Source organism: Schistocerca serialis, chromosome 8 (assembly GCF_023864345.2).
Source record: "Schistocerca serialis cubense isolate TAMUIC-IGC-003099 chromosome 8, iqSchSeri2.2, whole genome shotgun sequence".
Classification (NCBI taxonomy): domain Eukaryota; kingdom Metazoa; phylum Arthropoda; class Insecta; order Orthoptera; family Acrididae; genus Schistocerca; species Schistocerca serialis.
In genome coordinates this window covers 440,971,033-440,998,758 of record NC_064645.1, presented here as the reverse complement: position 1 = coordinate 440,998,758, position 27,726 = coordinate 440,971,033, and the positions used below count along the sequence as shown (strand labels likewise).

At 41.5% G+C, this 27,726-nt stretch overlaps 1 protein-coding gene across 2 annotated transcripts in view; it reads right to left on the bottom strand.

The window, feature by feature from the left end:
* Window positions 1-27,726, bottom strand: part of LOC126416161 (rRNA-processing protein FCF1 homolog) — a 47,958-nt gene that overhangs the window by 5,057 nt on the left and 15,175 nt on the right. For both annotated transcript variants that reach the window (XM_050083722.1, XM_050083721.1), the window contains one exon: window positions 23,037-23,131. In XM_050083722.1, the coding sequence (XP_049939679.1) occupies window positions 23,037-23,131 (95 nt within the window). The remainder of the gene's footprint in view (window positions 1-23,036; window positions 23,132-27,726) is intronic.

Here is a 27,726-nt window from a genome sequence, read left to right as displayed (position 1 = left end):
GTAATTTCTGTAGCACCAAGTTGCTACTGAAATTCATTCTCATTGCTGTCGTTTCTGCTTGAGCACATTATTTTCACTTCCACAGTTAGAGTCATTTCTACATTTACATCTATAGCCTGCAAACCATCGTGAGATGCGTGGCAGAGGGTACATCCCACCGAACCAGTTATTAGGGCTTCTTCCTGTTCCATTCACATATGGAGTGCAGAAAGAATGATTGTTTTAATGCTCTGTGTGTGTGCAGTACTTATTCTAATCTTATCCTCACAATCCCTATGTGGTACATTTGTAGAGAATCATTTACAATTGCTTCTTGCAAATTTGTAAATAGACTTTCTCGAGATAGACATAAACTATCTTCATGAGTCTTCCAGTTCAGTTCCTTCAATACCTCTGTGACACTCTCCCACAGATTAAACACACCTGTGAACATTCGTGCTACTCTTCCCTGTATACATTCAATATCCCCTGTTAGTACTATCTGGTAAGAGTCCCACACACTTGAGCAATATTCTAGAACTGGTTGCACTAGTGATTTGTAAGCAATCTCCTTCGTAGAATGGTTACACTTCCCCAGTACTCTACCAAAAAACCAAAGTATATCACCTGCTTTACCCACAACTGAACCTATGTGATCATTCCACTTCATGCCCAACATTGTGTTAACCCAAGGTCATCGGTGCCATTGGATCATGGAAGGATGTAGAAGGAAGTCAGCCGTGCCTTTACAAAGGAACCATCCCGGCATTTGCCTGAAGTGATTTAGGGAAATCATGGAAAAGCTAAATCAGAATGGCCAGACACGGGTTTCAAACCATCGTCCTCCCAAATCCAAGTCCATTGTGCTAACCACTGTACCAATTTGTTCGTACTCGTTGATACTATACCAATAGTATATTACGTTTTTTTGAAGAGCAACATCTCACATTTCTGAACATTTAAAGCAACTTGCCAATCTCTGTACCACTCTTAAATCTTATCAAGGACTGACCGAATACTTATGCAGCTTCTTTCAGATCGTACTTCATTATAGATAACTGCATCGTCTGCAAAAAGCCTGATTTTACTATTAATATTGTCTACAAGGTCATTAATATACAACATGAACAGCGAGGGTCCCAACACACTTCTCTGGGGCACACACAAAGTTACTTGTACATCTGAGAATGACTCTCCATCCAGGATAACATGCTGTGTCGTCCCTACCAAGAAGTCCTCAATCCAGTCACAAATTTCACTTGATATCCCATATGATCATACTTTTCACAATAAGCGTAGGTGTGGTACTGAGTCAAATGCTTTTCTGAAATTGAAATACAGCATCTACCTGACTGCCTCAATCCAAAGCTTCCACGTATGTCACATGAGAGGAGTGCGAGTTGCGTTTCACATGATCGATGTTTTCGAAATCCATGGCTGGTTTGCATTCTGTTCAAGATACCACACTATGTTTGAGCTCGGAATATGTTCTAAGATTCTACAATGAATTGATGTCAAGGATACTGGACAGTAGTTTTGTGGATCAATCCTACTATCCTTCTTGCAGATGGGTGTGACCTGTGCCTTTTTCAAGAGCTGTGCAAGGTTTTTTGTTCAAGGAATCTACAATATATTATAGCTTGATGAGCAGCTAACTTAGCCATAAATTCAGTATAGAATCTGACGGATTCCACATATGATAAGAATGCCAGATCATTGGTGGCCAAAGAAGGTTTATGAATGGAAATGACCCGGCAGACATAAGCGTGGAAGACCACGACGTTCTGAGACAGACAACATAAATGAAGTAATGGGACATCGCAGCATCGACAAGGAAGATGCGCTGGATCAAGAGGCTTGGTGGAGGATAATAGGAATAAAACAAGATGATGTTATTAATTAGTCTTTGTGCTGATTAATCCTGTAAATATATATAATCTGATGGATTCCATTGGGCCCTGGAGCTTTGTTTAATTTTAAAAAAAATTTCACCCATTTATCGACACTACTGAAACTAATACTTCTTTGATTCATCTTTTCAGTGGTATGATGATTAAATTGGGACAGTTCTCCCATCTTTTCGAAACTGTAGTTAAGCTTTTAGCTTTTGCTTTGCTACCCTAAATTTCAGTTCCTGTCTCATTCACTACGGCCTAGACACTATCTTTGGTGCCACTAACAGCCTTTACATACGACCAGAATTTCTTTGGGTTCTGTGAAAAATATTCTGCTACGGTAGCCATTAAAGGCATCATGCATTTCTCTCTTGATAGCCATACACGTATCATTAACCATTTCTCTCTCTATAACCCTACACTGTTTTACATCCATTATACAGTAATCTATATTTATTTATAAGTTTCTTTCCACTGACTGTACTGCGCGAAGGCTCCCTCCCATTATGAACTGTTCTACTAGGTGCATGGTATCTATCCTTTTAAACTTGAGCCAGAGTTCCTCCACGTGCTCCTGCCCTGTCCCGAATGTTTCAAGTTCCTCATTGAGATATGACACTACTGATTTTTTATGTATGTTACTGAGCATATATACTTTTCTGCTTGTTTTAGTTGTACTTTGGTAATCATTGTTGCCACAACCATGTCATGGTCACTGATACTAGTTTCAAAGTGGCCAAAGAGGTCCGGTCTATTTGTTGCCATTAGATCCTATATATTTCCATCGTGAGTGGGGGTTCCTAAATACTTGTTCCAAGTTGTTTTCAGAGAAGGCATTTAGTAAAGTTTCACAGGATGAATTCCCACATCCACCACTAACAAAACTGTAATTTTCCCAATTAACTGTTGGATAGTCTCCATCACTGATAAGAGTATGATCAGGGAACTTACATACAAGTGAACCAAGGTTTTCTCTAAAGTTTTCGGTTACATCCGGAGACGAGTCTGGTGAGCGACAGAAGGATGCAGTTTTCATTTCATGCCCACCCCTGATACTGAAACAATCTTACATGCAGCTTCAGTTTCTACCTTAGTGGATTTGAGTTTTTGCTTACTGTGACAAATTCATCACCTCCACTTTCCATTTGCCTATCCTTTTGATATACAAGGGCTATTCAAAAAGTAAAAAACATTTTGGCATTAAAAAAAAAAAAACTAAATGCCAGAAATACATTTTACTACATACATCTAAAAGAGGAACTCACATACTACTTTTCCACATAATCACCAAACACATTGAGGCACTTATCATAGCGGTGGACAAGCTTTGAAAGACCGTCGTCGTAAAATTCTGCCGCTTGAGACTTAAGCCAGTGAGTAACACCCGCTTGGAGTTCCGCATCATCATGAAAGCGCTGTGTTGCAAGATCAGGGCTGTAGGGTGGATGAGGGAAAATTTCCCATTTGAATGAATTTAGGGGTTCTTTAGTGCAGTTTGCCATGTGAGGTTGTTCAAAAACAAAATTTTGGACATCAGCTTTCCTTGGCGTTTGTTTTGAACTGCTCTTCTAACTAAGGCTGTGCAAAGTTTGACAGTAACGGGTAGAATTTATGGTTGCTCCACGTTCAAGAAAATCAATAAGAAGCACACCTTGCCTATCCCAAAACACTGTCGCCATCAAATTCCTTGCTGACAAGGTTTGGAAACATTTTTTTGGTTTTTGTGGGGACCTTGTGTGCCCCCACTCCACGGACTGTAATTTTGTCTCACAATTGACGTGTTTCACTCAAGTCTCGTCACCGGTTATGATTCGATCCAGTAATGAATCACCATGTTTGTGGTAGGCCTCCAGAAATGTCAACGTTGCCCACATTCGCTGTTCTTTATGGTGCTCTGTGAGCATTTTGGGCACCCATCACACACAAAATTTGTGGTAGCCTAGCTTTTGAGTGACAATTTAAAACAACAAAGTCCACAAAACTTGTGGAAAAGAAAGCAAAAGCTCCGTTATTGCGAAGTGATGGTTTTCAAGAATTGTTTCATCAACTTTAGTGACAAGATCATCAGTCACAATGCTCGAGCGTCCACTCTTCTCTTCATCATGAATGTCGGTTCGGCCATTTTTACACAGCATGCACCATTTCTGGATGGAACATTCACTTATTACATTGTTTCTGTATACTTTGAACAGTTAAAGATAAATTTCTATAGGTTTTAGGTTTTTTTGCCAACAAAAACCTTATCACAGACCGCACTTCACAACTCGCAGGATTTTTGACTGCAGCACACATTTCAAATTTGAATATCGAAAAAACCAGACACACAGAGGGGCTGTCACAGATGGATGCCGAGTGAGCTGCCGAGCATGCACATACCAAAATATACACGATCGGGTTGCGCCTAGTGGCGTCAGACGGAAACGTTCCCCAGTTTCTGAAGAGCCCTCGTACATTTAAATTTTTCCCAAAAATGCTTGTCCATTTTCTTGCTGCCTGTGGTCATTCTGAAATAGTGGTTGACAATTGAATTGTCTACAAAATCAATAGTATATTATTCACTTACATGGCCTATGACGTTATTTGTTACATACATTAATCTGTGCAACACCTGCATGTTCATGGCAATATAAATGAAAAATTTAAGGATATCTTGTCAAACATTGCCAATTGATCTCAGTCAGATGAAGCGAGTGCTTCTTCACTTGAGAAGTATCATCAATGCCATCATTTCACCTCAATAAAAAGAATCATATATAACAACAAAAAATCCATCACTTTGGCAGTTATATAGACTGTATCAAAATCAGTAGAACAGAAACAGATTGAAATCCATTGCTAGGTGCATGACAGCATAGTGGCCCACTCCGCTGACACCTGACAGTGCCAACAGCACTGAAACGAGACTCTGGCCATATTGCAAGCATTCTCCCTCTCTCTTTGCGCAGAACACTTTGCTCAGCAGGTGTCTTACTTGCACCCCACTATTAAAGAAGATGAGGAAGCATAGGAAGATAGAAAATGAGGGCAAAAGATATGCGGGATGTGGTGATAGTTGTAGGAACCCCACGAGAGAGGGACCGGATGGTGGGGGATTTGACTTCACAACATAACTGTTGAAAGATAAAAAGATAAAATTCTGGACATCATCTAAGCACCAAGAAATGTCACTGCCTAAGAACTGATAACAGCAACATTCACAACAGCCTGTTTACCGTGAGATGAACGTCAAATTGGAAACCACAAAGAATTTATACCTTATATACTTCACACTGATATAGAGATACATAATATGCCACTGACAATGGGTTACACACCTAAATACTGGTTTGGCAACCAAACATTTTAAGTGCAGCTCAGGGTGTTTAGAAGATGTCCTTTAGCAAATATTTACACTCTGAGAAGCACCAAGTAATCCCGATTCTGAGTTTATTAATGTAGAAGTGCCTTTGTTATTAAACAATATTACCCTGGCAGGTTAGCAACACATTTTGAGACAGTGGGAGAAGTAGGACAACCTCTCGTTTTATTAATGTAGGTATCAATTTCCATTTCATAGTTATCTTCGTTGGTTAATACTAAACTACTTCTATCCGATGGTTACGTTCCAATTTTCTTTGGATTCTGACTGTTTCTGGGTGCACCTTTGATTGTTGTGCTGCAAACTGTTTGCATAAGGTTAAACTGTACTGTGCATCTAGCTCTGACTGAAGGCTATCTTTACAGTTTGGTAGCGACCTCTGCTGAAACTGGTTTAGAAGTAGCTGAAGGTTTAATAGCATGGGTATTGTTGAATATACATTTACATGAACATGTTCTAATTCTTATATCTGTTGTTGAGAGTGGTGACTATGATTATACCGAGCAAAAGAAGTTGAGAAAAAGAGGGGATTACAGCAGGGCCTTATATTCTTTTTTCTTGCCTCAGAATATGAGGTTTCCTTAGCCACTTTAATTTCCTGAGTTTCCTTTTCTTCTAAAAACACTGGGCAATTTCTGTTCCAGCTAGGTTAACTACATAAGCATGTAATGGTACACCTTCCTTTAACTCCACATTTTTTAATATAAATAATCGCTACCAGGATTAATATCAAATCTTGTATATGTGAACATTATCTCGGCTGTTTCACTAAAAGAATTTCTTATGATTTTGTGTACAATGTACTATACTTAACGCTAAAATGTATAAAAAGAATTTAATTTGCTACAATCAATATGCACTTAGGTTAAAATTACTCTTCTTTTAGACATTTTTGAAATTATGAAGTTTCTGGCATACTTAAAATTCATATTATTAATTGCACAATCAAATGCAAATAATTAAATTTCTTTCTGGATTTATTTATAAATTAGTGATCAAACACTGGAAAATCCAGGACGGAATATAACAATATTATGAGAAGGAAATTTGACACTCACCATACAGCGGAGATGCTTAGTCGCAAATAGGCACAAACAAAAAGATTTTCACATTTAAAGCATTCAGCCAATGGCCTTTGTCACCAATAGACCCACAACCCGCGCGCGCGCGCGCGCCCACACACACACACACACACACACACACACACACAACTGCAGTCTCAGGCAACTGAAACCACACTGCGAGCAGCAGCACCAGTGCATGATGGGAGTGGCGACTGGGTGGGGGAAAGGAGGAGTTTGGGGCAGGGAGGGATAGTATAGTGGGATGGCCGACAGTGCAGTGCTGCAGGTTGGGCAGCAGGCAAATATAATTCGTGAAACACTAACAGGTACAATATATAAAATCAAATTTATGGGAGAAGTATCTCAGCCATTTGAAATAAAAACTGGTGTTAGACAAGGTGATGGTTATCACCTTTACTGTTTAATTGCATTCTAGAAAAAATTGTAAGGATCTGGAATTCAGAGCTAAGAAGACACAAAACTGAACCAATAACTCTGGGAAGAAAAAAAATGAAATTACGGTAAACTGCTTGGCTTTTGCAGATGATTTTGCAATACTTTCAGAAAACCTGACAGAAGCAGTTATGCAGTAAACCTTCTGGAAAAAACAGCAAACAGAACTGGTCTCAAAATTTCAGCTGAAAAAACAAAATGCATGACAAATATAAAAAATGCGCCAAAATTCATTGAAACAAAAATAAGTAAAATAGAGTGAGAAAATAAATTTAAGTATCTTGAAGAAACCATACAACAGAATGGAATATAAAAATCTGCAATAGATGTAAGAATTAACAAAATGGAAAGAGCACATGGTTTATCCAAAAATATTTACAACAATAAATGTATATCCAGAAAAACAAAACTGAAACGCTACACCATAGTGGTATAACCAGAATGTTTACATGGATCTGAATGTGTAACGATGAACTGTAAAACGAACAAACTAGATGTACTGGAAAGAAGGATTATTAGAAAAATAATGGGTGCAATAAAAATTGCAGATGATTGGAAAATAAGAAGTAATGAGATCTACAAAAATATAGAAAAAATATCTGAAGTAATGGCCAAAAGAAGATTAACCTTTTCCAGACACCTCTACTGAATGGATGGAAATAGACTTACAAAACAAATACACCAATATTTCTGGAAGAAGAAATCGACAATATCATGGATTACAGGAGTAAGGAAAGATTTAGAAAGAAGCAAAATCAAAGAATCAGAAATAACAGAAAGAAACTGTTTTAAAAATAAAATACTAAATTTGGAAAGCTTTCAAAGCAGAAGAAATAAAAAATCGGGAACAACACGGACAGAAGAAAGGAAGAGACTTCATGGGGAGAAAATGAGGGAATATTGGAAAAATAGGAAACAACAACAAAGGAAGAAGAGGAACTAAAGCTGTTAACGTGATACTAGTTGGTCAATACAATTGTAATAAATAAGTAGCAGAAAAAAAAAAAAAAAAAAATGGATGTGGTGGTGGAATTGCGGCTGTGTAGTGCTGGAATGGGAGCAGGGAAGGGGTTGGATGGGTGAGGACAGTGACTAACGAAAGTTGAGGCCAGTTTTTTTTGTGTGTGTGTGTGTGTGTGTGTGTGTGTGTGTGTGTGTGTGTGTGGTTTTAGGGCGCACAACTACAGTGGTCATTAGCGCCCAGACTAAGTTATGAATGCACTGCGAGGCACACGGTTAAAACAGCAACTAAAAAGGACAACACTATAGAAGGCACATTAACAGGCAAGGGATTAAAAGAAAACAGCATAACCAAATGTCCTTAGACAGGTTTGTCAAGTGGATAAAACGAAGAATGCGAGCAGCTGCTCCTGGGTCATCCACTAAAATGGCATCCAGAGTACATGGCAGGCCAAGACCAATGCGCAGTGTATTAAAATTCGAACAAAACGTTAAAATGTGGCATACCATCAGCAATTGCCCACATGGGCAGAATGGCGCCGGTGCAGCCGTCACCAGATGGCGATGGCTGAACCAGCAGTGCCCAATTCGTAACCGGGCCAAAACAACCTCCTCCCGCCGAGAAGGAGGTCGTCCAAGCTGTGGGGAGAGGTTTCAAGGCCCAAAGCTTGTTTTCAGTAAGTGTAGCCCAATCGGCATGCCACAGTGATAAAATGCACTGACAAATGACACTGCTAAAATCAGATGAAGGCACACAACAAGAATCTGTCCGAGGCTGGAGGACTGCAGCCTTGGCCGCGGTATCTGCAGCTTCATTCCCAGGGATACCGACATGGCCAGGAACCCACATAACGATAACCGGAGAACCATCATCCGCCAACTGCTGAAGAGAGTGTTGGATCCAGTGCACAAACGGATACGGATCACTGAGACTCTGGATGGCGCTCAGGGAATCAGAGCAGATGACATAAGCAGAATGTCGGTGGCGGCGGATGTAAAGAACAACGTGATAAGAGGGCAAATAGCTCAGCTGTGAAGACTGAACAATGGCCATGGAGCCGGTATTTGAAACTGTGTGCCCCGACAATAAAAGAACACCCGACACCGCCATTGGTCTTTGAGCCATCTGTATAAATGAAGATCGTATTAGAGAACTTCGAATGAAGTTCGACAAACCAGGAGCGGTATACCGAAGCAGGGGTAACCTCCTTTGGGAGCGAGCTGAGGTCAAGGTGAACGCGAACCTGAGCCTGGAGCCAAGGTGGCGTTTGGCTCTCGCCCACTCGAAAGGTTGCAGGGAGTGAAAAATCAAGGTGCTGAAGGAAGCGATGAAAGCGAACTCCAGGGGGTAGCAGGGCAGATACATACAATCCGTATTGATGGTCGAGACAGTCGTCAAAAAAGGAACGATAAGACGGGTGGTCGGGCATTGACAATAGCCGACAGGCATACCGACAAAGCATTATATCGCGCCGGTAGGTTACTGACAATTCACCGGCTTCAGCATGAAGACTCTTGCGGGACTAGTATAGAATGCTCCGATCGCAAGACTTAACCCCCGATGTTGTATAGAGTTGAGGCGGCGTAAGATAGAAGGCCGTGCAGAGGAGTATACAAAGCTCCCATAATCCAGCTTTGAGCGGACGATTGACCGATATAGGCGAAGTAGGACGCTGCAATAGATGGTAAAATTGTCCACAAAAAGGGAGCCTGATACATCAGCTGGGAGGCAATCCATTATTGGATTGATCGCTATGGCGAAGACAGCGACGCTCAAAACTGAGCCCTGTGCCACCCCATTCTCCTAGCGAAAGGCGTCGGACAGGACGGAACCCACACGTACCCTGCACTGTCGATCCATTAAAAAGGCACAAATAAAAAGAGGGAGGTGACCACCAAGGCCCCATGTATGCATGGTGCGGAGAATGCCCGCCCTCCAACAGGTGTCATAAGCCTTCTCCAAATCAAAGAACACAGCCACGGTCTGGTGCTTCCGCAAGAAGTTATTCATAATGGAGGTCGACAAGGTAACCAGATGGTCAACAGCAGCTCGGCGCCTACGAAATCCACATTGTACATTGGTCAGTAGGCGTTGAGATTCGAGCAGCCAAACCAAACGAGAGTTAACCATTCATTCCATCACCTTACAAACACAGCTTGTAAGGGAAATGGGTCGATAACTGGAAGGCAAGTGCTTGTCCTTCCCCGGCTTAGGAACCAGGACAACAATAGATTCGCGTCAGCAAGTGGGAACATGACCCTCAATTCAGATGCGATTATAAGTATGAAGAAGAAAACCTTTACCCGCAGGAGAAAGGTTCAACATCTGAATATGAATAGAATCAGGCCCCGGAGCGGAGGACCATGACCAGGCAAGTGCATTTTCATTTTCGAGTTCCCACATGGTGAATGGGGCATTATAACTTTCATGATTCGAGGAGCGGAAGTCAGGTGGCCTTGCCTCCTCTGCCTGTTTTCGGGGGAGGAAGGCTGGGTGATAATGAGGGGAGCTCAAAACCTCTGCGAAAAATCGGCCGAAGGCATTGGAGACATCTTCAGGGGCCACAAGGACGTCACTCGTGACCGTCAAGCCAGAAACTGGTGAGTGGACCCTAGTGCCAGATAGCCGGCACAGGCTACCCCAGACAACAGAAGAAGGAGTAAAACTGTTGAAGGTGCTTGTGAAAGCAGCCCAGCTGGCTTTCTAGCTTTCTTTAATAACACGACGACACTGCACACGTAATCGTTTATAATTAATACAATTCGCCATCGTAGGGTGGCATTTAAAGGTGCGTAAAGCACATCGACGAACACATAAAGAGTCTCTAAATGCTGCGGTCCACCAGGGGACCAGTACGCGATGTGGAGAAGAAGTAGTATGAGGAATGGAATATTCAGCAGCAGTGAGAATGACTTCCGTGAGGTGTGCGACCTGACTATCGCAGCTTGCGAAGGTTTGATCCTGAAAAGTTGCCCTGGAAGAGAAGAGCCCCCAGTCTGCTTTGGAGATGTTCCAACTAGTTGAGCATGGAGATGGGGTATGATGCAGGAGATGGATAACAAAAGGGAAATGGTCGCTCGAATACGTATCAGAAAGGGCGTACCACTCAAACCGGCATGTAAGTTGGGTAGTACATATAGAGAGGTCTAATTGGGAATAGGTGTGAGTTGTGTCCGAAAGAAAAGTAAGGGTGCCAGTATTGAGGCAGACAAGATTGAGGTGGTTGAAAAGGTCTGCTAACAGGGAGCCTCTCGGGCAGGATACTGGAGAGCCCCAAAGGGGATGGTGGGCATTGAAGTCACCAGTCAACAAAAATGGTGCAGGTAGCTGAGCAATAATTCGCATCATGTCTGCCCTAGTAACAGCAGACGACGGTGGAGTGTAAACGATACAAATGGAAAATGTAAAAGTGGGGAGAGTAATTTGGATGGCAACTGCCTGCAGGTCGGTGTGCAATGTGATGGGATCGTAGTAGATATCATCCCGGACCAGCAACATAACCCCTCCATGAGCTGGAATACCTGCCACAGGGGGTAGGTCAAAATGCACAGAGGCATAGCGTGCCAAGTCAATTTGATCGCATGGGCGTAGCTTCGTTTCCTGGAGAGCTACGACGAGCGGACAGTGCAAGTGTAGCAGCAACTTTAAGTCCTCTCGGTTGGAGCGAATGCCGCGAATATTCCAATGAAGAAGTGCCATCGTGAGAAGAAAAAGAAAAAGGAGAAGCAAGAAGGGGTCACCTCGAAGGCCGCTGAGGGCCTGGCTTCGAGCGAGCACTGCTGCCGCTATCAATAGGTAGAGAGTCATCGTCCATTTGTTCAATAGGTTCGTCGGCCATCTTGTTAAGATGGCCGGGAGGGGGAGCTTCCTCCACTGGTGAAAGGCCAGATGTTTGGCTACCAGCGGTACGGCCAGGCGAAACGGATGACGGCCTGGGTCGGCAACCACTGGGTGGCGCAGGAGAAGAAACGCGCCGTGGCGGAGAAGGAGAACTTTGCTTCCTATGAGCCTTCTTGGAAGGTCGTTTAATCGAAGTACTGGTCGATGGCTGGGAATTCGGGGTACGTAGGAAGTCTTCACTGGACGGCTCCTTCTTGAAGGCCCGTGCATCTGACTTCTGGGTCTTAGTCTTGGCAGAAGCTGTTGAAGGTGCTTGTGTCTTATGGGTTACGAGAGGAAGAGGAGACGTTGACCGGGCGATCTTAGTACTGGCCGAACGGATGAGCATAGCGCAAAGGTCATATCGCATGTCTGCGTCGACACCTCCCTGGTAGTCCGAGGAGAGACGAGGACAGTACTGATTTCCCTGCTGGGAGCAGTGTGGGCTTCCTACTAGCAAATAGCTTGCGAGCAGCCGAGGTGGACACATTCTCTTTGACCCGAATTTCCTGTATACAGCGTTCATCCTTGTAGATGGGACAGTCGCGGGAGGACGCTGCATGGTCACCCTGACAGTTCACGCAATGAGGAGACGGAGGTGGACAGTCACCCTCATGAGCGTCCCTGCCACAAAAGACGTAATTAGCCGCATTAGAACAAGACTGGCGGGTGTGATTAAAACACTGGCACTGGTAGCAGCGCATAGGTGTCGGGACATAGGGGCAAACAGAGATAACCTCATAGCCCGCTTTGATGCGCGACGGCAGCTGAACACTATCGAAGGTCAAAAAAAGTGTCCGGGTCAGTACAAGGTGATTGTTGACCTTTTTCATGACGCTATGGACAGCTGTCACGCCCTGCTCAGCGAGGAAAGACTGAATCACCTCGTCAGTCAATCCGTCGAGTGATCTAGTATATACCACACCACATGATGAATTCAAAGTGCGGTGAGCCTGCACCCAGACAGGGAGCGTGTACATGAGTGTGGCCCGAAGGAGATTTTGTGCTTGAAAGGCGCTCTCAGTTTCCAACATCAAGGTACCTTTACACATCCTGGTACAAGACTTGACAGGTCCGGCTATGGCATCTACGCCCTTCTGAATAACAAAAGGGTTGACAGATGAATAATCCTTTCCGTCCTCAGATCTAGAAACTACTAGGAACTTTGGGGCAGGCGGTAGTACTTTTGTCACTGGTGGCTGGTCAAGTTTCAGTTTTTGGGCAGAGGTCGAGAGAGGAGGAGGAGAGAAATCCATTGTGGATGAATTCCCCATGATTTCCAGCGTCTCCAACGGCGCGCTCCTTCCTTGTGGGGACCCTCTCAGAGAGCGCTCCCGCCTTAGGTGAATGTTTACACCTCAGGTCACACCTCCCGAAAAAAGGACGGAGGGACCAATCGGCATGGTCGGAAGGTGTCAGCTCAGGCAATCACCCCTCCCTGGGCCTGGCCTTTACCAGGGGGTACGTGTGTGCCTTACTTGTCTACCCAGGGCAGGGAATTACGTGTTACCCTGTCATCGGCTACGCATGCGAACACATGGGTCGGCCTTCAGGCACGCACAGGGAGAATAGGAGAATAGGGAAAAAAAGGGATAGAAAGGACAGACTGTCTCAAACGCCGAGGTGGAGACAGGAGGGTGGGCAAGAATGCAAGGAGAAGAAGGCAAGGTAAAAAGTAAGGAAGACAGTAAGAGAGGGAGAAGGACAAACAAAGGAAACAAACAAAGGAAGGAAGAAACCAGAAGAAGTGAAAAACCAAAATGATCACAAATGTAAGTCGTTAAACCGTCCGTCTCCGGACACAGACGCAAACAACCCCCTTGAGGGGGAGGGACTCCTTTTAGTCGCCTCTTATGACAGGCAGGAATACCTCGGGCCTATTCTTACGCCGGACCCACAGGGGAGGGTTGAGGCCAGAAGGGTTATGGGAACGTAGGATGTATTGCAGGGAAAGTTCCCACATGCCCAATTCAGAAAAGCTCATGTTGGCAGGAAAGATCCATATGGCACAGGCTGTGAAGTAGTCATCGAAATGAAGGATATCATGTTTGGCAGCATGTTCAGCCCCTTCCCTGCTCCCATTCCAGCATTACACAGCCACCATTCCACCACCATATCCGGTCCTTTTTTTCTTTATTTTTTATTTGTCTCTATTCCTCTCCTATTCCGCTACTTCCCTCCCCCCTCTCCCTTGCCCGCTGCCCAACCTGCAGGAGAAGAACTATCCTCATCATACTATCCCTCACTGCCCCAGCCTCCTGCTTTTCCTCACCCAGTCACCACTCCCATCATGCACTGGTGCTGCTCTCGCAGTGTTGTCAGTTGCTTGAGACTGCAGTCGTGTGTGTGCGTGTCTACTGGTGACAAAGGACACTGGCCGAAAGCTGTAAATGCGAAATCTTTTTGTTCTACCTATTTGCGACTCAGCATCTCTGCTATATGCTGAGTCACAACTTTCCTTCTCATAATATTATAAAGTAGTGATGTCTTTTGGTAAGGATTTTCCTTTTGTCACGTAAGTTTGTAATTTCTTTTGCTTTGTAAAATTTTTGGAATATTGTGAGTACCGCAGAATATAAGTAGTAGTGGGTATGCCTCTGACGGAGACAGACATTTTTTTTATGATCAACGCTAATAATGTAATTTGGAATATTAAGTGGAAATTGCAAAGACGGAGTTATACGTAATAATGTGACAAAGAATAAAATTCCAGGCACATCTTCATCAGTTATTTAGTCATCATTATTTAAATCAAAATTTCAGCCACAAGAATGTACCCCTACAAAGCAAGACTTGGAGCCAACAACAAGAGAAAATGGATACAAGTAAAAAGTTTTCCCTTCATATATCTTACGCCTCTCGAAGCTTTTGAAACTAATGAAGACACTAAGTGAATTTTAACAGATGTGTGGGAGGGTAAGAGTACAAGCACTTTACGCAGATGTCAGGTGTACAATACAATGGTCCTGTTTCACAGGTGTCTTTGCACTATTTGCTGCATTTTGTCTTGACATTACACCCTACAATGGTGTGATCACATCTTTTGACCTTTATTTATAGTGTCACTTTGGATCAGATGATGTCGCAGTCTTCTGTAGATCACCATCTACTCTCTTCTTCATGTTATCAACTTCTGTTATGCCTTCCATTTCCCATTCTGTTTGCAGTTCAACGGTGTCCATGTCTATTACATCTCTGCGACTTCTACAACTTTACCAAAATTGAGATTGGTGTGTTTTCCTAGTGCTTCAGCATTAGGACCAAAATCTTTGAAGAGCCTGAAAGTGTGCTTGTTTGGTGAGACTTAACAGTTTCAACCAAAAGTCTTCCATAGCAAATTCATCCGATTTACTTTACTGTTCCAGCAATACTTTACAACAGTCTATTGACATAAAAGGGTCATCTCAGAAGCCCCTCTTCTCTCTTTCTCACAATAAAAAGATTGCTAAACAAGTAAGCTTTTAGTCTAAAAGCCTGGAGGAGGCTGAGGGGCAGGAGCTACACAAAGGGTGTCCCACAACGGCCCACTGGTCGTTTTCATCTAGCCTGTCCTTACCCTGTCCTTTTTCTGCCATCTCAAATTATAATAAAGGGTAGGGGGGACTCTTAGGTGTAGGGAAGCCAGGTGCCATAGGGGAGTAAACCCTTAAAAGAAAATCGGGCAAGTCTGGAGGCTGTTAGGTGGCAGCCCCACCACCAGACTAGGGGGCTGTGGGCCAATCACTGACACTCCCAAAAACAAATGATTAAAGAAACAGCAGAAAACAACAGCCAGATGGACTCAAATATGACGACCTTTGGCACGAAATGAACAACGAAAATAGGTTTCTAGAATATTAGAACATTGAGAGAAGCCAGCCGACTGAAAGAGGTTACAAAGGAGATGACGAGTTACCGGTTGGACATTCTCGGACTTAGTGAGGTGAGATGGCTAGAGTTTGGATAAATCCAAACACAAGATGGACACACCTTTTTATACTCTGGACCTGCTGGAGAGGATGCAGAGCACAGAAATGGAGTTGGACTTTTGTTAACCAAAGGAGTGGAAAAGAGCCTTATGGAATGGAAACCAGTTTCAGAAAGACTACTGACAGCACGTTTTAAAGAAACATTCAAAATGTCACAGTTATCCAATGCTATGCTCCTACAGAAAACTCAGATTACTGAACAGGATAAAGAGTTTTACCTCTCCTTAAGTGACACCATAAAAAGTACCAGTAAGAGGGACATCTTTATTATTATGGGAGACCTAAATGCAAAAGTTTGAAAGAACACTGAAGGCCTAGAGCATGTAAAGGGAGTCCATGGTATCACAGAAATGAATGAAAATGGAGATATGTTTACAAATTTCTGTGCTAGTCACGATTTGGTGATTGGAGGTACATTATTCCCACACAAGATTTGTCATAGGTTACATGGGTATCCCCTGATCACAGAACAGAAAACCAAATTGATCATATAGTGCGAAGCAAAAAATTTAGGTCACTGATGAACGTGAGAAATAAATGTGGAGCTGATGTTAGCAATGATCAGCACCTTATTGTTGCAAATTTTAGACTAAAAATCATAGCTACAAATAGAAACTTTGAACAATGGAACAAAAAATATGATGTGGGAAAACTTAGAATAACAGCAAAACAAGAAGCTTTCTGTATTGAGCTAAGGAGTGCTACAAGGCACTCCAAGAAGCACAGGAAAATAATGAAAATAGTGTTGATGATACATGAACTCAGATTAAGGACTTCTATTGCAATGTGAGCAAACAGATCCTTGGCTTTAAAAACCATTTCAAGAAAGATTGGATGTCTGAGCGTTCATGGAATTTGAACAGCTGTACGAAGGAGATTAAGGAAAAATTAAATATGAGTAAAACAAGACAGCAGAAAACTCGAATGCAAGTTGAGTATGCACCTATTGACTCTCAGATCAAGAGAAGTGTGAGGAATGACAGGAGAAAGGGGATGGATGAGCAAGCTCAGAGCAGAGACAGCCGCAGCAAGGGGTGATGCAAAAGAACTGTACCGCATCACTACAGTGTTGTCCAACATGAACAGACCTGTGAAAAGCAAGGAGGGTCGACTGTTGACGACAACTTAAAAGATGGAAAGAACATTTTTTTGAAGTCTTAAACAGAGAGTAACCTGAAGAGAGGGAGAGGCATTGGAATTTTTCAGATGCCAGTGACAGAATCAATGTAAACACACCAACTAAGACTGGAATTAAAATAGCTCTCAAACAGATAAGGAACGGGCAGGCTCCAGGAATGGATAATATTGCATCTGAGGTGCTAAAAGCAGACACTGACACCACCATAAGTCTACTGCATCTATTGTTTGAGAAGATGTGGTCAGAAGAGAGAGGATCGGAAAGAAGGGCTGATTATTAATTTGCCAAAGAAAGGGGATACTACCAACTGTAATAACTAGCGAGGCATCACCCTCGTATCTGTACCAAGTAAAGTACTCAGTTGACTGATGCTAAATTGTTTCAAGGACTCAGTCGAGACACGACTGAGAAAAAAGCAAGCTGGGTTTAGAGCGCACAAAAGCTGTGTCGATCTCATCAACACACTGTGTATAATACTTGAACAGAGTGCAGACTGGCAGGACACACTCTACCTTACATTTATTGATTTTGAAAAGGTATTTGACTCTCTTAATAGGAGAGTTATGTGGCATACCTTGGAAGAATATGGAATACCATCAAAGATAATTAATATTATTAAAGCCATGTATGATGGATATGAATGTAGGGTGCTACACAATGGGAAACTTACTGAAACTATCCAAACAAATGCTAGGGTGAGGCAGGGATGTATTCTGTCACCTACCTTGTTCTTGTATGTACTGTACAGCGTAATGAAAAGAGTTGTTGATGGTAGGAGAAGAGGTATTCAGTGGGGAATTTTAAGACAGGCTTGAAGACCTTGACTTTGCTGACAATATCTGTCTGCTCTAGCAAAGATTGTGTGACATGGATGAAAAGCTGGAAAGACTGAAAGAGGAAGCAGAAATTGCAGGACATAATATAAATGTTCAGAAAAGTAAGGAAATGAAAACGCGATCTGAAAAACAAGTGAAGCTAACAATATGTGGTAGACTCATTTGTATATCTAGAAAGTACCACCTGTAAAGATGGAGGGGCCGAGGAGGATGTAGAGTCGGATACGGAAGGCAAATGGAGCCTTTGTACAACTGTACCCTGTCTTGTGGAAAAGAACATCTCGAGACTAATCAAGCTGTGTTTGTTCAATAGCAATGTGACATCAGCCCTCCTGTATAGTTGCGAAACATGGAAGGTAACAAACATGACTGTAAACCAGCTGCAAGTCTTCATAAACCGGTATCTTTGGCAAATTATAAATGTGAGGTGGGCAGATGTTATATCAAATGACGAATTGTGGGAGATGACAAACCAGCAACCAATCCATGAACAAATAAAGGAAAGAAAATGGAGGTGGATTGGTCACACAATACGCAAACAAAGAGCTGTTGAAAAGGCAACACTGGACTGGAACTCACAATGGAAATGTAGACGTGGCCACCCGAAAAAGACATGGAAAAGAACAGTGGAAGAAGACGCTCTGAAAGCTGGTAAAACATGGAGTGAAGTGAAATGTTTGGCTGCCAACAGAATCAGATGCTGCCCTACGGTCCAACAGGAAATAAGTCACTAAGTCAAGAAAGTTACTGCTAATGCTATACTGAAACAATATAAGCAGTCCCTTTCACCTTGTAAGCATTACCTTATTTATTTATGATTAAATATAGTGTTCATCACTTTTATCACCCAGCCCTGACACATCAATAAGTGCTTTCACCTTTAGTAAAATTATACAAACATGTTAGTATTTCATTATCATCCTGGCTAAATACATGTATAAAAATTACCTTCATTAAAAACTAAACTTCTCCAACTTATTTTTATCTGTCACTCTATCACCTGTTACTTCAGCACTATAAATCAGAAATGAAATATTGCATCCACAGAAATAAAAACTGTAAGTAATTCAGTGATTAATTTTTATTGTAGGAGGAGGCCAGTAACAAAGCATAAATCTTTAAATTTCTGCCTGCTGTCATCACATTAGGTAAGATATACAAAACAATTATTACAGTGAGCAGTTAGCTTTGACAAAAATTTCATTTAAGCAAGAGGTAAGAACAGAAACAAAATATGAAGGCACAAAGACAATTATATTATTATCAGTTGCAAATAAATTTTATAATGCTTTACCAGTTTTGACAAATTAGTTTGTTATCTTTTCAGAAGCTGACAAAATTAGGGATATTATAAATCTTTACACCTTGTATATAAAAAGTGAACTTTTTAGAAGAATTTTAAATACATAAACATTGAGGCTGATCTCACTGGGAGTAAGATAGATACTGCCTACAGGAAAATTAAAGAGGCCTTTGGAGAAAAGAGAACCACTTGTATGAAAATCAAGAGCTCAGATGGAAACCCAGTTCTAAACAAAGAAGGGAAAGCAAAAAGGTGGGAGGAGTATATAGAGGGTCTATACAAGGGTGATGTACTTGAGGACAATATTATGGAAATGGAAGAGGATGTAGATGAAGATGAAATGGGAGATACCATACTGTGTGAAGAGTTTGACAGAGCACTGAAAGCCCTGAGTCGAAACAAGGCCACGGGAGTAGACAACATTCCCTTAGAACTACTGACAGCCTTGGGAGAGCCAGTCCTGACAAAACTCTACCATCTGGTCAGCAGGATGTATGAGACAGGTGAAATACCCTCAGACTTCAAGAAGAATGTAATAATTCCAATTCCAAAGAAAGCAGGTGTTGACAGATGTGAAAATTACCGAACTATCAGTTTAATAAGTCACAGCTGCAAAATACTAACGTGAATTCTTTACAGACGAATGGAAAAACTAGTAGAAGCCGACCTCGGGGAAGATCAGTTTGGATTCCGTAGAAATACTGGAACACGTGAGACAATACTGACCCTACGACTTATCTTAGAAGCTAGATTAAGGAAAAGCAAACCTATGTTCCTAGCATTTGTAGACCTAGAGAAAGCTTTTGACAATGTTGACTGGAATACTCACTTTCTAATTCTGAAGGTGGCAGGGGTAAAATACAGGGAGCGAAAGCCTATTTACAATTTGTACAGGAACCAGATGGCAGTTATAAGAGTCGAGGGACATGAAAGGGAAGCAGTGGTTGGGAAGGGAGTGAGACGGGGTTGTAGCCTCTCCCCGATGTCATTCAATCTGCATATTGAGCAAGCAGTGAAGGAAACAAAAGAAAAATTCAAAGTAGGAATAAAAATCCATGGAGAAGAAATAAAAACTTTGAGGTTCGCCAATGACATTGTAATTTTGTCATAGACAGCAAAGGACTTGGAAGAGCAGTTGAACGGAATGAATAGTGTCTTGAAGGGAGGATATAAGATGAACATCAACAAAAGCAAAACAAGGATAATGGAATGTAGTCGAATCAAGTCGGGTGATGCTGAGGGAATTAGATTAGGAAATGAGACACTTAAAGTAGTAAATGAGTTTTGCTATTTGGGGAGCAAAATAACTGATGATGGTCGAAGTAGAGACGATATAAAATGTAGACTGGTAATGGCAAGGAAAGCGTTTCTGAAGAAGAGGAATTTGTTAACATTGAGTATAGATTTAAGTGTCAGGAAGTAGTTTCTGAAAGTATTTGTATGGAGCGTAGCCATGTATGGAAGTGAAACATCGACGATAAATAGTTTAGACAAGAAGAGAATAGAAGCTTTCGAAATGTGGTGCTACAGAAGAATGCTGAAGATTAGATGGGTAGATCACATAACTAATGAGGAGGTATTGAATGGAATTGGAGAAAAGTGAAATTTGTGGCACAACTTGACTAGAAAAAGGGATCGGTTGGTAAGACATGTTCTGAGGCATCAAGGCATCACCAATTTAGTATTGGAGGGCAGCATGGAGGGTAAAAATTGTAGAGGGAGACCAAGAGATGAATACACCAAGCAGATTCAGAAGGATGTAGGCTGCAGTAGGTACTGGGAGATGAAGAAGCTTGCACAGGATAGAGTAGCATGGAGAGCTGCATCAAACCAGTCTAAGGACTGAAGACCACAACAACAACAAACATTGTCACCTAAATTCAAAAGATTTGGTGAATGACCAGTTAGCATTACAAAACATACACTATTTTGATTGCATGTCTTCTCTTATAAAATGTGAAAACTAGCCTATTCCTTTCATAAATTATTAATTATTTAGGAATAAAGGAGACGACTCACCGACAGACAGGAGGAGGAGATTAATGTTTAACATCCTGTCGACAATGAGGTCATTAGAGATGGAAAACTAGCTCGGATTAGGGAAGGAAATCGGCCATGCCCCTTCAAAGGAACCATCCTGGCATTTGCCTGAAACGATTTACGGAAATCACATAAAACCTAAATCAAGATGGCCGAAGGTGGGTTTGAACCGTAGTACTCCCGAATGTGAGTCCAATGTGTTAACCACTGCACCACCTCGCTTGGTGACAGGCAGAAACACTGTATTGTCGATAGGGATACTAACAAAAGGTAGAGAGGTTGAGTAGCTTTCAGAATGGACTTCTTTCTTCAAGCTTGAGGAAAAACGAGTGCAGTGTGACACATGTCTCATTACAGTGTGCTCAGTTAACCACCAGCTCTTTACTGGGCTGTGGTGAGTAACTGGGGTGAGGTGGGACTGGGTGGGATAAGCGATGGAGAGAGGCGGAAGGCAGGAAGGGGGTTGGGGGGAAGCTTCTAGTGGCTTGGAGGAGAGGGGGAAGCCTTCTGTGGGCTAGCTAGTGGTGCAGGTGGCAGATGGTTGGGCATGTGATTTCATAGACTAGGACATGAGATAACAGCAACCACCTAGCTGATGTGGGGACACAGAGATGCTAGAAGTGCATTCCGAAAGCTAGCCAATATCTCAACCTTTTGTTTGTGTACCTATCTATGATGTAGCGATCTGCCTTTCGGTGAGTCGTCTCCTTCATTCCTAAATAATTCGTAATTCTCAACTGAACTTTCCATACCCAGCGTATTGGCTTTCTTCCATCCAAACCTAATGTTATCTGTCCTTTCTATCCCCTCCTTGCCTCCCACCTCTCTCACCCCAGAAGCTAGCCAAGCAAAGCTCTTTACCTTTTGCTTGTGTATCTGTCGGCAATCTGTGCTTCTGCCTTTCAGTGAGTCGTCTCTTTATACCTCAATATAATACTTCGATATTGCCTCCTTTATTTAACTCGCCTCCATTGTTTGTTTGTTTCTCTCTTATATTTCTTCCCTCTCGCCTTTATGACACACTCCATAATAGCTGTCCCGACTTTGTTACACTCTGTAGTACCGGCCATGTCCGTTACGACAGTCGCGCACACAACTCCACGGACCAAGTGACTCCTGATAACAGCATAACACTTCTCGCTCACTGTGGGTCAGGAAAGAGCCGGTAGTTGACTGAGCACAATGTAGAGAGACTGTGTGTGTGTGTGTGTGTGTGTGTGTGTGTGTGTGTGTGTGTGCGCGCGCGCGCGGGTGCACATTTTTTCTACAAGCTTGAAAAAGAAGTGCATTCTGAAATCCAGTCAATCTCTGTACCTTTTGTTTGTGTATCTATTGATGACACAGCACTTCTGCCTTTTGAGGAGTAGTCTCCTTTATTCCTAAATTACTCTTAATTCTCAACCAGAACTTTCCTTTCACATATTAGAATTGTGTGTCACGTTTTTCCAAATGTACTACATTATACTTCTTTATATACCTTGGTTATATTTTTGTTTTTACATGCTTTTATGTATGTTCCTTGCTGTTAGTACTACAGATACAAAGATGTGATTCAGTTACTGTAAATTGCAAATCAGTGTTTAAAATAAACACTTACAATACATACATTTCTGTACATATCATGGTATTTTTATTCTCGGAAGAAGATATTGACGTCTGCTAAACCAATACTAAGTAAGTAAGTAAGTAAGTCTTATACTCCACATAAATGTATAGCCAAGGTCTAAAGGTTTATAATATTCCAAATTTTGTAGGCTTCTGAAGAAGACAAATTAATCTGTCAAAAGTGGTAAAGCATGGTAAGATTTGCAACTGACGTTTGAATTTTATCCTGAAGGAAAAAAACTGATAATTTTATAATAAATATATTAGCATTCCAGAAGAAATCTACATGAGATGACAAGATAAAATGAACTGTCAAAATTATACAGGAACTCCTGCAAGAAATATCTGTAGCAAGCAGAATGTCTCAGACCCGTGTGGTTTTATTTTAAATTCATATTCTCTGACTCATCTAATAGTCTTAATCAAAATAAACAATCAACAATAACCGAAAGACATCTGATCTTTGGAAGCACGATTCTCATGGCTGCAAAAGTTATGTATTACTGAGAAATATGAACTATTATTTCAGTACAATTATGAAACTACAATACACTCACCTGTGCTGGGCGACATACATAATGGGAACGCCAGGAATCTTTCGTATCCTCTTTTTCAAGTCCCGATCACACGTTGCCACTATGTAACATTTATGCTGAAACAAAAGACTTCACTGAAACATTTTAACTTCCTCTTTCTCTCTCTACCATGCATGCACCACGTACTCCCCCCCCCCCCCCCCCGCTTTCCCACAACACTCGGTAAGCTTATCAGTCATAAACGAATGTAAACAAATACTTTTCCCACCCCTTCCATCTTTTTTGTCATTCTCAACTAGATGATAAAAAATACATAACCTAAGTTCATAATTTTGTGGAACATGTACAGTTGGCAAATATATGAAAATATAATGGTTTACATGACAATTTTGGAACTGTTCAGAATGAATTCCTCAGCATTACGTTGCAAATAATTGCTTCCCAGTATATTTTTTAAGGCTATGAATTATTGGTAATTTCCTTCAACTTGGCCTGTCAACCAATTTACTAACACTATTTAATAAAAATTTATATCCGCCTCTGAATTTTTTATTGACAGTTAGTGTTAATTTAGTTCTTTCCATTATGCACAAGATTCACTTAGAAAGCTACTGAGAAACATTTTTAGGGGGAATTTTTGCAATCTCTCACAGAATTAGTTTCTAATGACATACATTTCAAAGAAATACTAGCTCTAGAAAATGGCATTTGAAACTTTTTGGTGGGGGAAAAGAGGGGATTATACATAGCAAAATTTTATCAACTATCAGTACAAAGCAATAAATGTTCAATTGATGTACTTCGCTTTTTCCTTCATAAAACTTCCAGCTCAGTATACAAGTCAGGCCTTAATTTGTCAGCAGCTCATTGTAAACAGTCCGAGAGCAGTGGGCAGACAATGTTTTTCATAGCAATGAGAAGAGGCAATCGTATAACATCTGGGTGTCCAGATAAGGACAAAACGTACAGTTCATTCAAAAAGACAGTAGTTGTAACTACAAAAGCTAAGAAAGTAAAATTTTAAGAAGCCTTTAAGTAACCTGTGAATAACATTTAAATTTTGACCCCCAAAATACATTGCCGCTCATTCTACGCTTAAAAGTATCCTAATCTGCATAGGTACTCCGCAAGCCACCGTGTACGATGTGTGGTGCAGGGTACCCTATACCACTACTTGTCGTTTCTCTTTCTGTTCCACTTGCAAAAATAGTGAGAGAAAAATGACTGTCTATATGCCTCCGTTGTTGTTGTTGTTGTTGTTGTTGTGGTCTTCAGTCCTGAGACTGGTTTGATGCAGCTCTCCATGCTACTCTATCCTGTGCAAGCTTTTTCATCTCCCAGTACCTACTGCAACCTACATCCTTCTGAATCTGCTTAGTGTATTCATCTCTTGGTCTCCCCCTACGATTTTTACCCTCCACGCTGCCCTCCAATACTGAATTGGTGATCCCTTGATGCCTCAGAACATGTCCTACCAACCGATCCCTTCTTCTGGTCAAGTTGTGCCACAAACCTCTCTTCTCCCCAATCCTATTCAATTCTTCCTCATTAGTTACTTGATCTACCCACCTAATCTTCAACATTCTTCTGTAGCACCACATTTCGAAAGCTTCTATTCTCTTCTTGTCCAAACTATTTATCGTCCATGTTTCACTTCCATACATGGCTACACTTCATACGAATACTTTCAGAAATGACTTCCTGACACTTAAATCAATACTGGATGTTAACAAATTTCTCTTCTTCAGAAACGCTTCCCTTGCCATTGCCAGCCTACATTTTATATCCTCTCTACTTCGACCATCATCAGTTATTTTGCTCCCCAAATAGCAAAACTCCTTTACTACTTTAAGTGTCTCATTTCCTAATCTAATTCCCTCAGCATCACCCGACTTAATTAGACTACATTCCATTATCCTTGTTTTACTTTTGTTGATGTTCATCTTATATCCTCCATTCAAGACACTGTACATTCCATTCAACTGCTCTTCCAAGTCCTTTGCTGTCTCTGACAGAATTACAATGTCATCGGCGAACCTCAAAGTTTTTATTTCTTCTCCATGAATTTTAATACCTACTCCGAATTTTTCTTTTGTTTCCTTTACTGCTTGCTCAATATACAGATTGAACAACATCGGGGACAGGCTACAACCCTGTCTTGCTCCCTTCCCAACCACTGCTTCCCTTTCATGTCCCTCGACTCTTATAACTGCCATCTGGTTTCTGTACAAATTGTAAATAGCCTTTCGCTCCCTGTATTTTACCCCTGCCACCTTTAGAATTTGAAAGAGAGTATTCCAGTCAACATTGTCAAAAGCTTTCTCTAAGTCTACAAATGCTAGAAACGTAGGTTTGCCTTTCCTTAATCTTTCTTCTAAGATAAGTCGTAAGGTCAGTATTGCCTCACGTGTTCCAGTGTTTCTACGGAATCCAAACTGATCTTCCCCGATGTTAGCTTCTACTAGTTTTTCCATTCGTCTGTAAAGAATTCGTGTTAGTATTTTGCAGCTGTGACTTATTAAGCTGATAGTTCGGTAATTATGCCTCCGTATGAGCCCTAATTTTTCATATCTTATCTTCATGGTCCTTATGCGCAACGTACATTGGCGGAAGTAGAACCGTTCGGTAGTCACCTCTAAATGCCAGTTTTCTAAATTTTCTCAATAGTGTGTATAGTAGTGAAGGCAGCAGAGGATCAAGTAGGTAAAAAGACTAGGGCTAGTAGAAATCCTTGGGTAACAGAAGAAATATTGAATTTAATTGATGAAAGGAGAAAATATAAAAATGCAGTAAATGAAGCAGGCAAAAAGGAATACAAACGTCTCATAAATGGAATCGATAGGAAGTGAAAAATAACTAAGCAGGGATGGCTAGAGGACAAATGTAAGAATGTAGAGGCTTATATCACTATGGGTAAGATAGATACTGCCTACAGGAAAATTAAAGAGACCTTTGGAGAAAAGAGAACCACTTGTACGAATATCAAGAGCTCGGATAGAAACCCAGTTCTAAGCAAAGAAAGGAAAGCAGAAAGGTGGAGGGAGTATATAGAGGGTCTATACAAGGGCGACGTACTTGAGGACAATATATGGAAATGGAAGAGGATGTAAATGAAGATGAAATGGGAGATATGATTCTGCGTGAAGAGTTTGACAGAGCACTGAAAGACCTAAGTCGAAACAAGGCCCTGGGAGTAGACAACATTCCATTAGAACTACTGATGGCCTTGGGAGAGCCAGTCCTGACAAAACTCTACCATCTGGTCAGCAAGATGAATGAGACAGGCAAAACACCCTCAGACTTAAGGAGAATATAATAATTAGAATCCCAAAGAGAGCAGGTGTTGACAGATGTGAAAATTACCGAACAATCAGTTTAATAAGTCACGGATGCAAAATACTAACGCAAATTATTTACAGACAAATGAAAAAACTGGTAGAAGTCGACCTTTGGGAAGATCAGTTTGGATTCCGTAGAAATATTGGAACATGTGAGGCAATACTGACTCTACGACTTATCTTAGGAGCTAGATTAAGGAAAGGCAAACCTATGTTTCTAGCATTTGTAGACTTAGAGAAAGCTTTTGATAATGTTGAGTGGAATACTATTTCAAATTCTGAAGGTGGCAGGGGTAAAATACAAGGAGCGAAAGGCTATTTACAATTTGTACAGAAACCAGACGGCAGTTGTAAGAGTTGAGGGACTTGAAAGGGAAGCAGTGGTTGGGAAGGGAGTGAGACGGGGTTGTAGCCTCTCCCCGATGTCATTCAATCTGTATATTGAGCAAGCAGTGAAGGAAACAAAAGAAAATTCGGAGTAGGTATTAAAATCCATGGAGAAGAAATAAAAACTTTGAGGTTCGCCGATGAGATTGTAGTTCTGTCAGAGACAGCAAAGGACCTGAAAGAGCAGTTGAACAGAATGGATAGTGTCTTGAAGGGAGGATATAAGATGAACATCAACAAAAGCAAAACGAGGATAATGGAATGTAGTCGAATCAAGTCAGGTGATGCTGAGGGAATTAGATTAGGAAATGAGACACTTAAAGTAGTAAATGAGTTTTGCTATTTGGGGAGCAAAATAATTGATGATGGTCGAAGTAGAGACGATATAAAATGTAGACTGGCAATGGCAAGGAAAGCGTTTCTGAAGAAGAGGAATTTGTTAACATCAAGTATAGATTTAAGTGTCAGGAAGTAGTTTATGAAAGTATTTGTATGGAGCGTAGCCATGTATGGAAGTGAAACATGGACGATAACTAATTTGGACAAGAAGAGAATAGAAGCTTTCGAAATGTGGTGCTACAGAAGAATGCTAAAGATTAGATGGGTAGATCATATAACTAATGAGCAGGTATTCAATAGGATTGGGGAGAAGTGAAGTTTGTGGCACAACTTGCCTAGAAGAAGGGATCTGTTGGTAGGACATGTTCTGAGGCATCAAGGGATCACAAATTTAGTATTGGAGGCAAGCACAGATGGTAAAAACCATAGAGGGAGACCAAGATATGAATACACTAAACAGATTCAGAAGGATGTAGGTTGCAGTAGGTACTGGGAGATGAAGAAGCTTGCACAGGATAGAGTAGCATGGAGAGCTACATCAAACCAGTCTCAGGACTGAAGATCACAACAACAGTGTGTATAGGAAAGAACATCCCCTTCCCTCCAGAGATTGCCATGTGAGTTCCCGAAGCATCTCCACAACACTT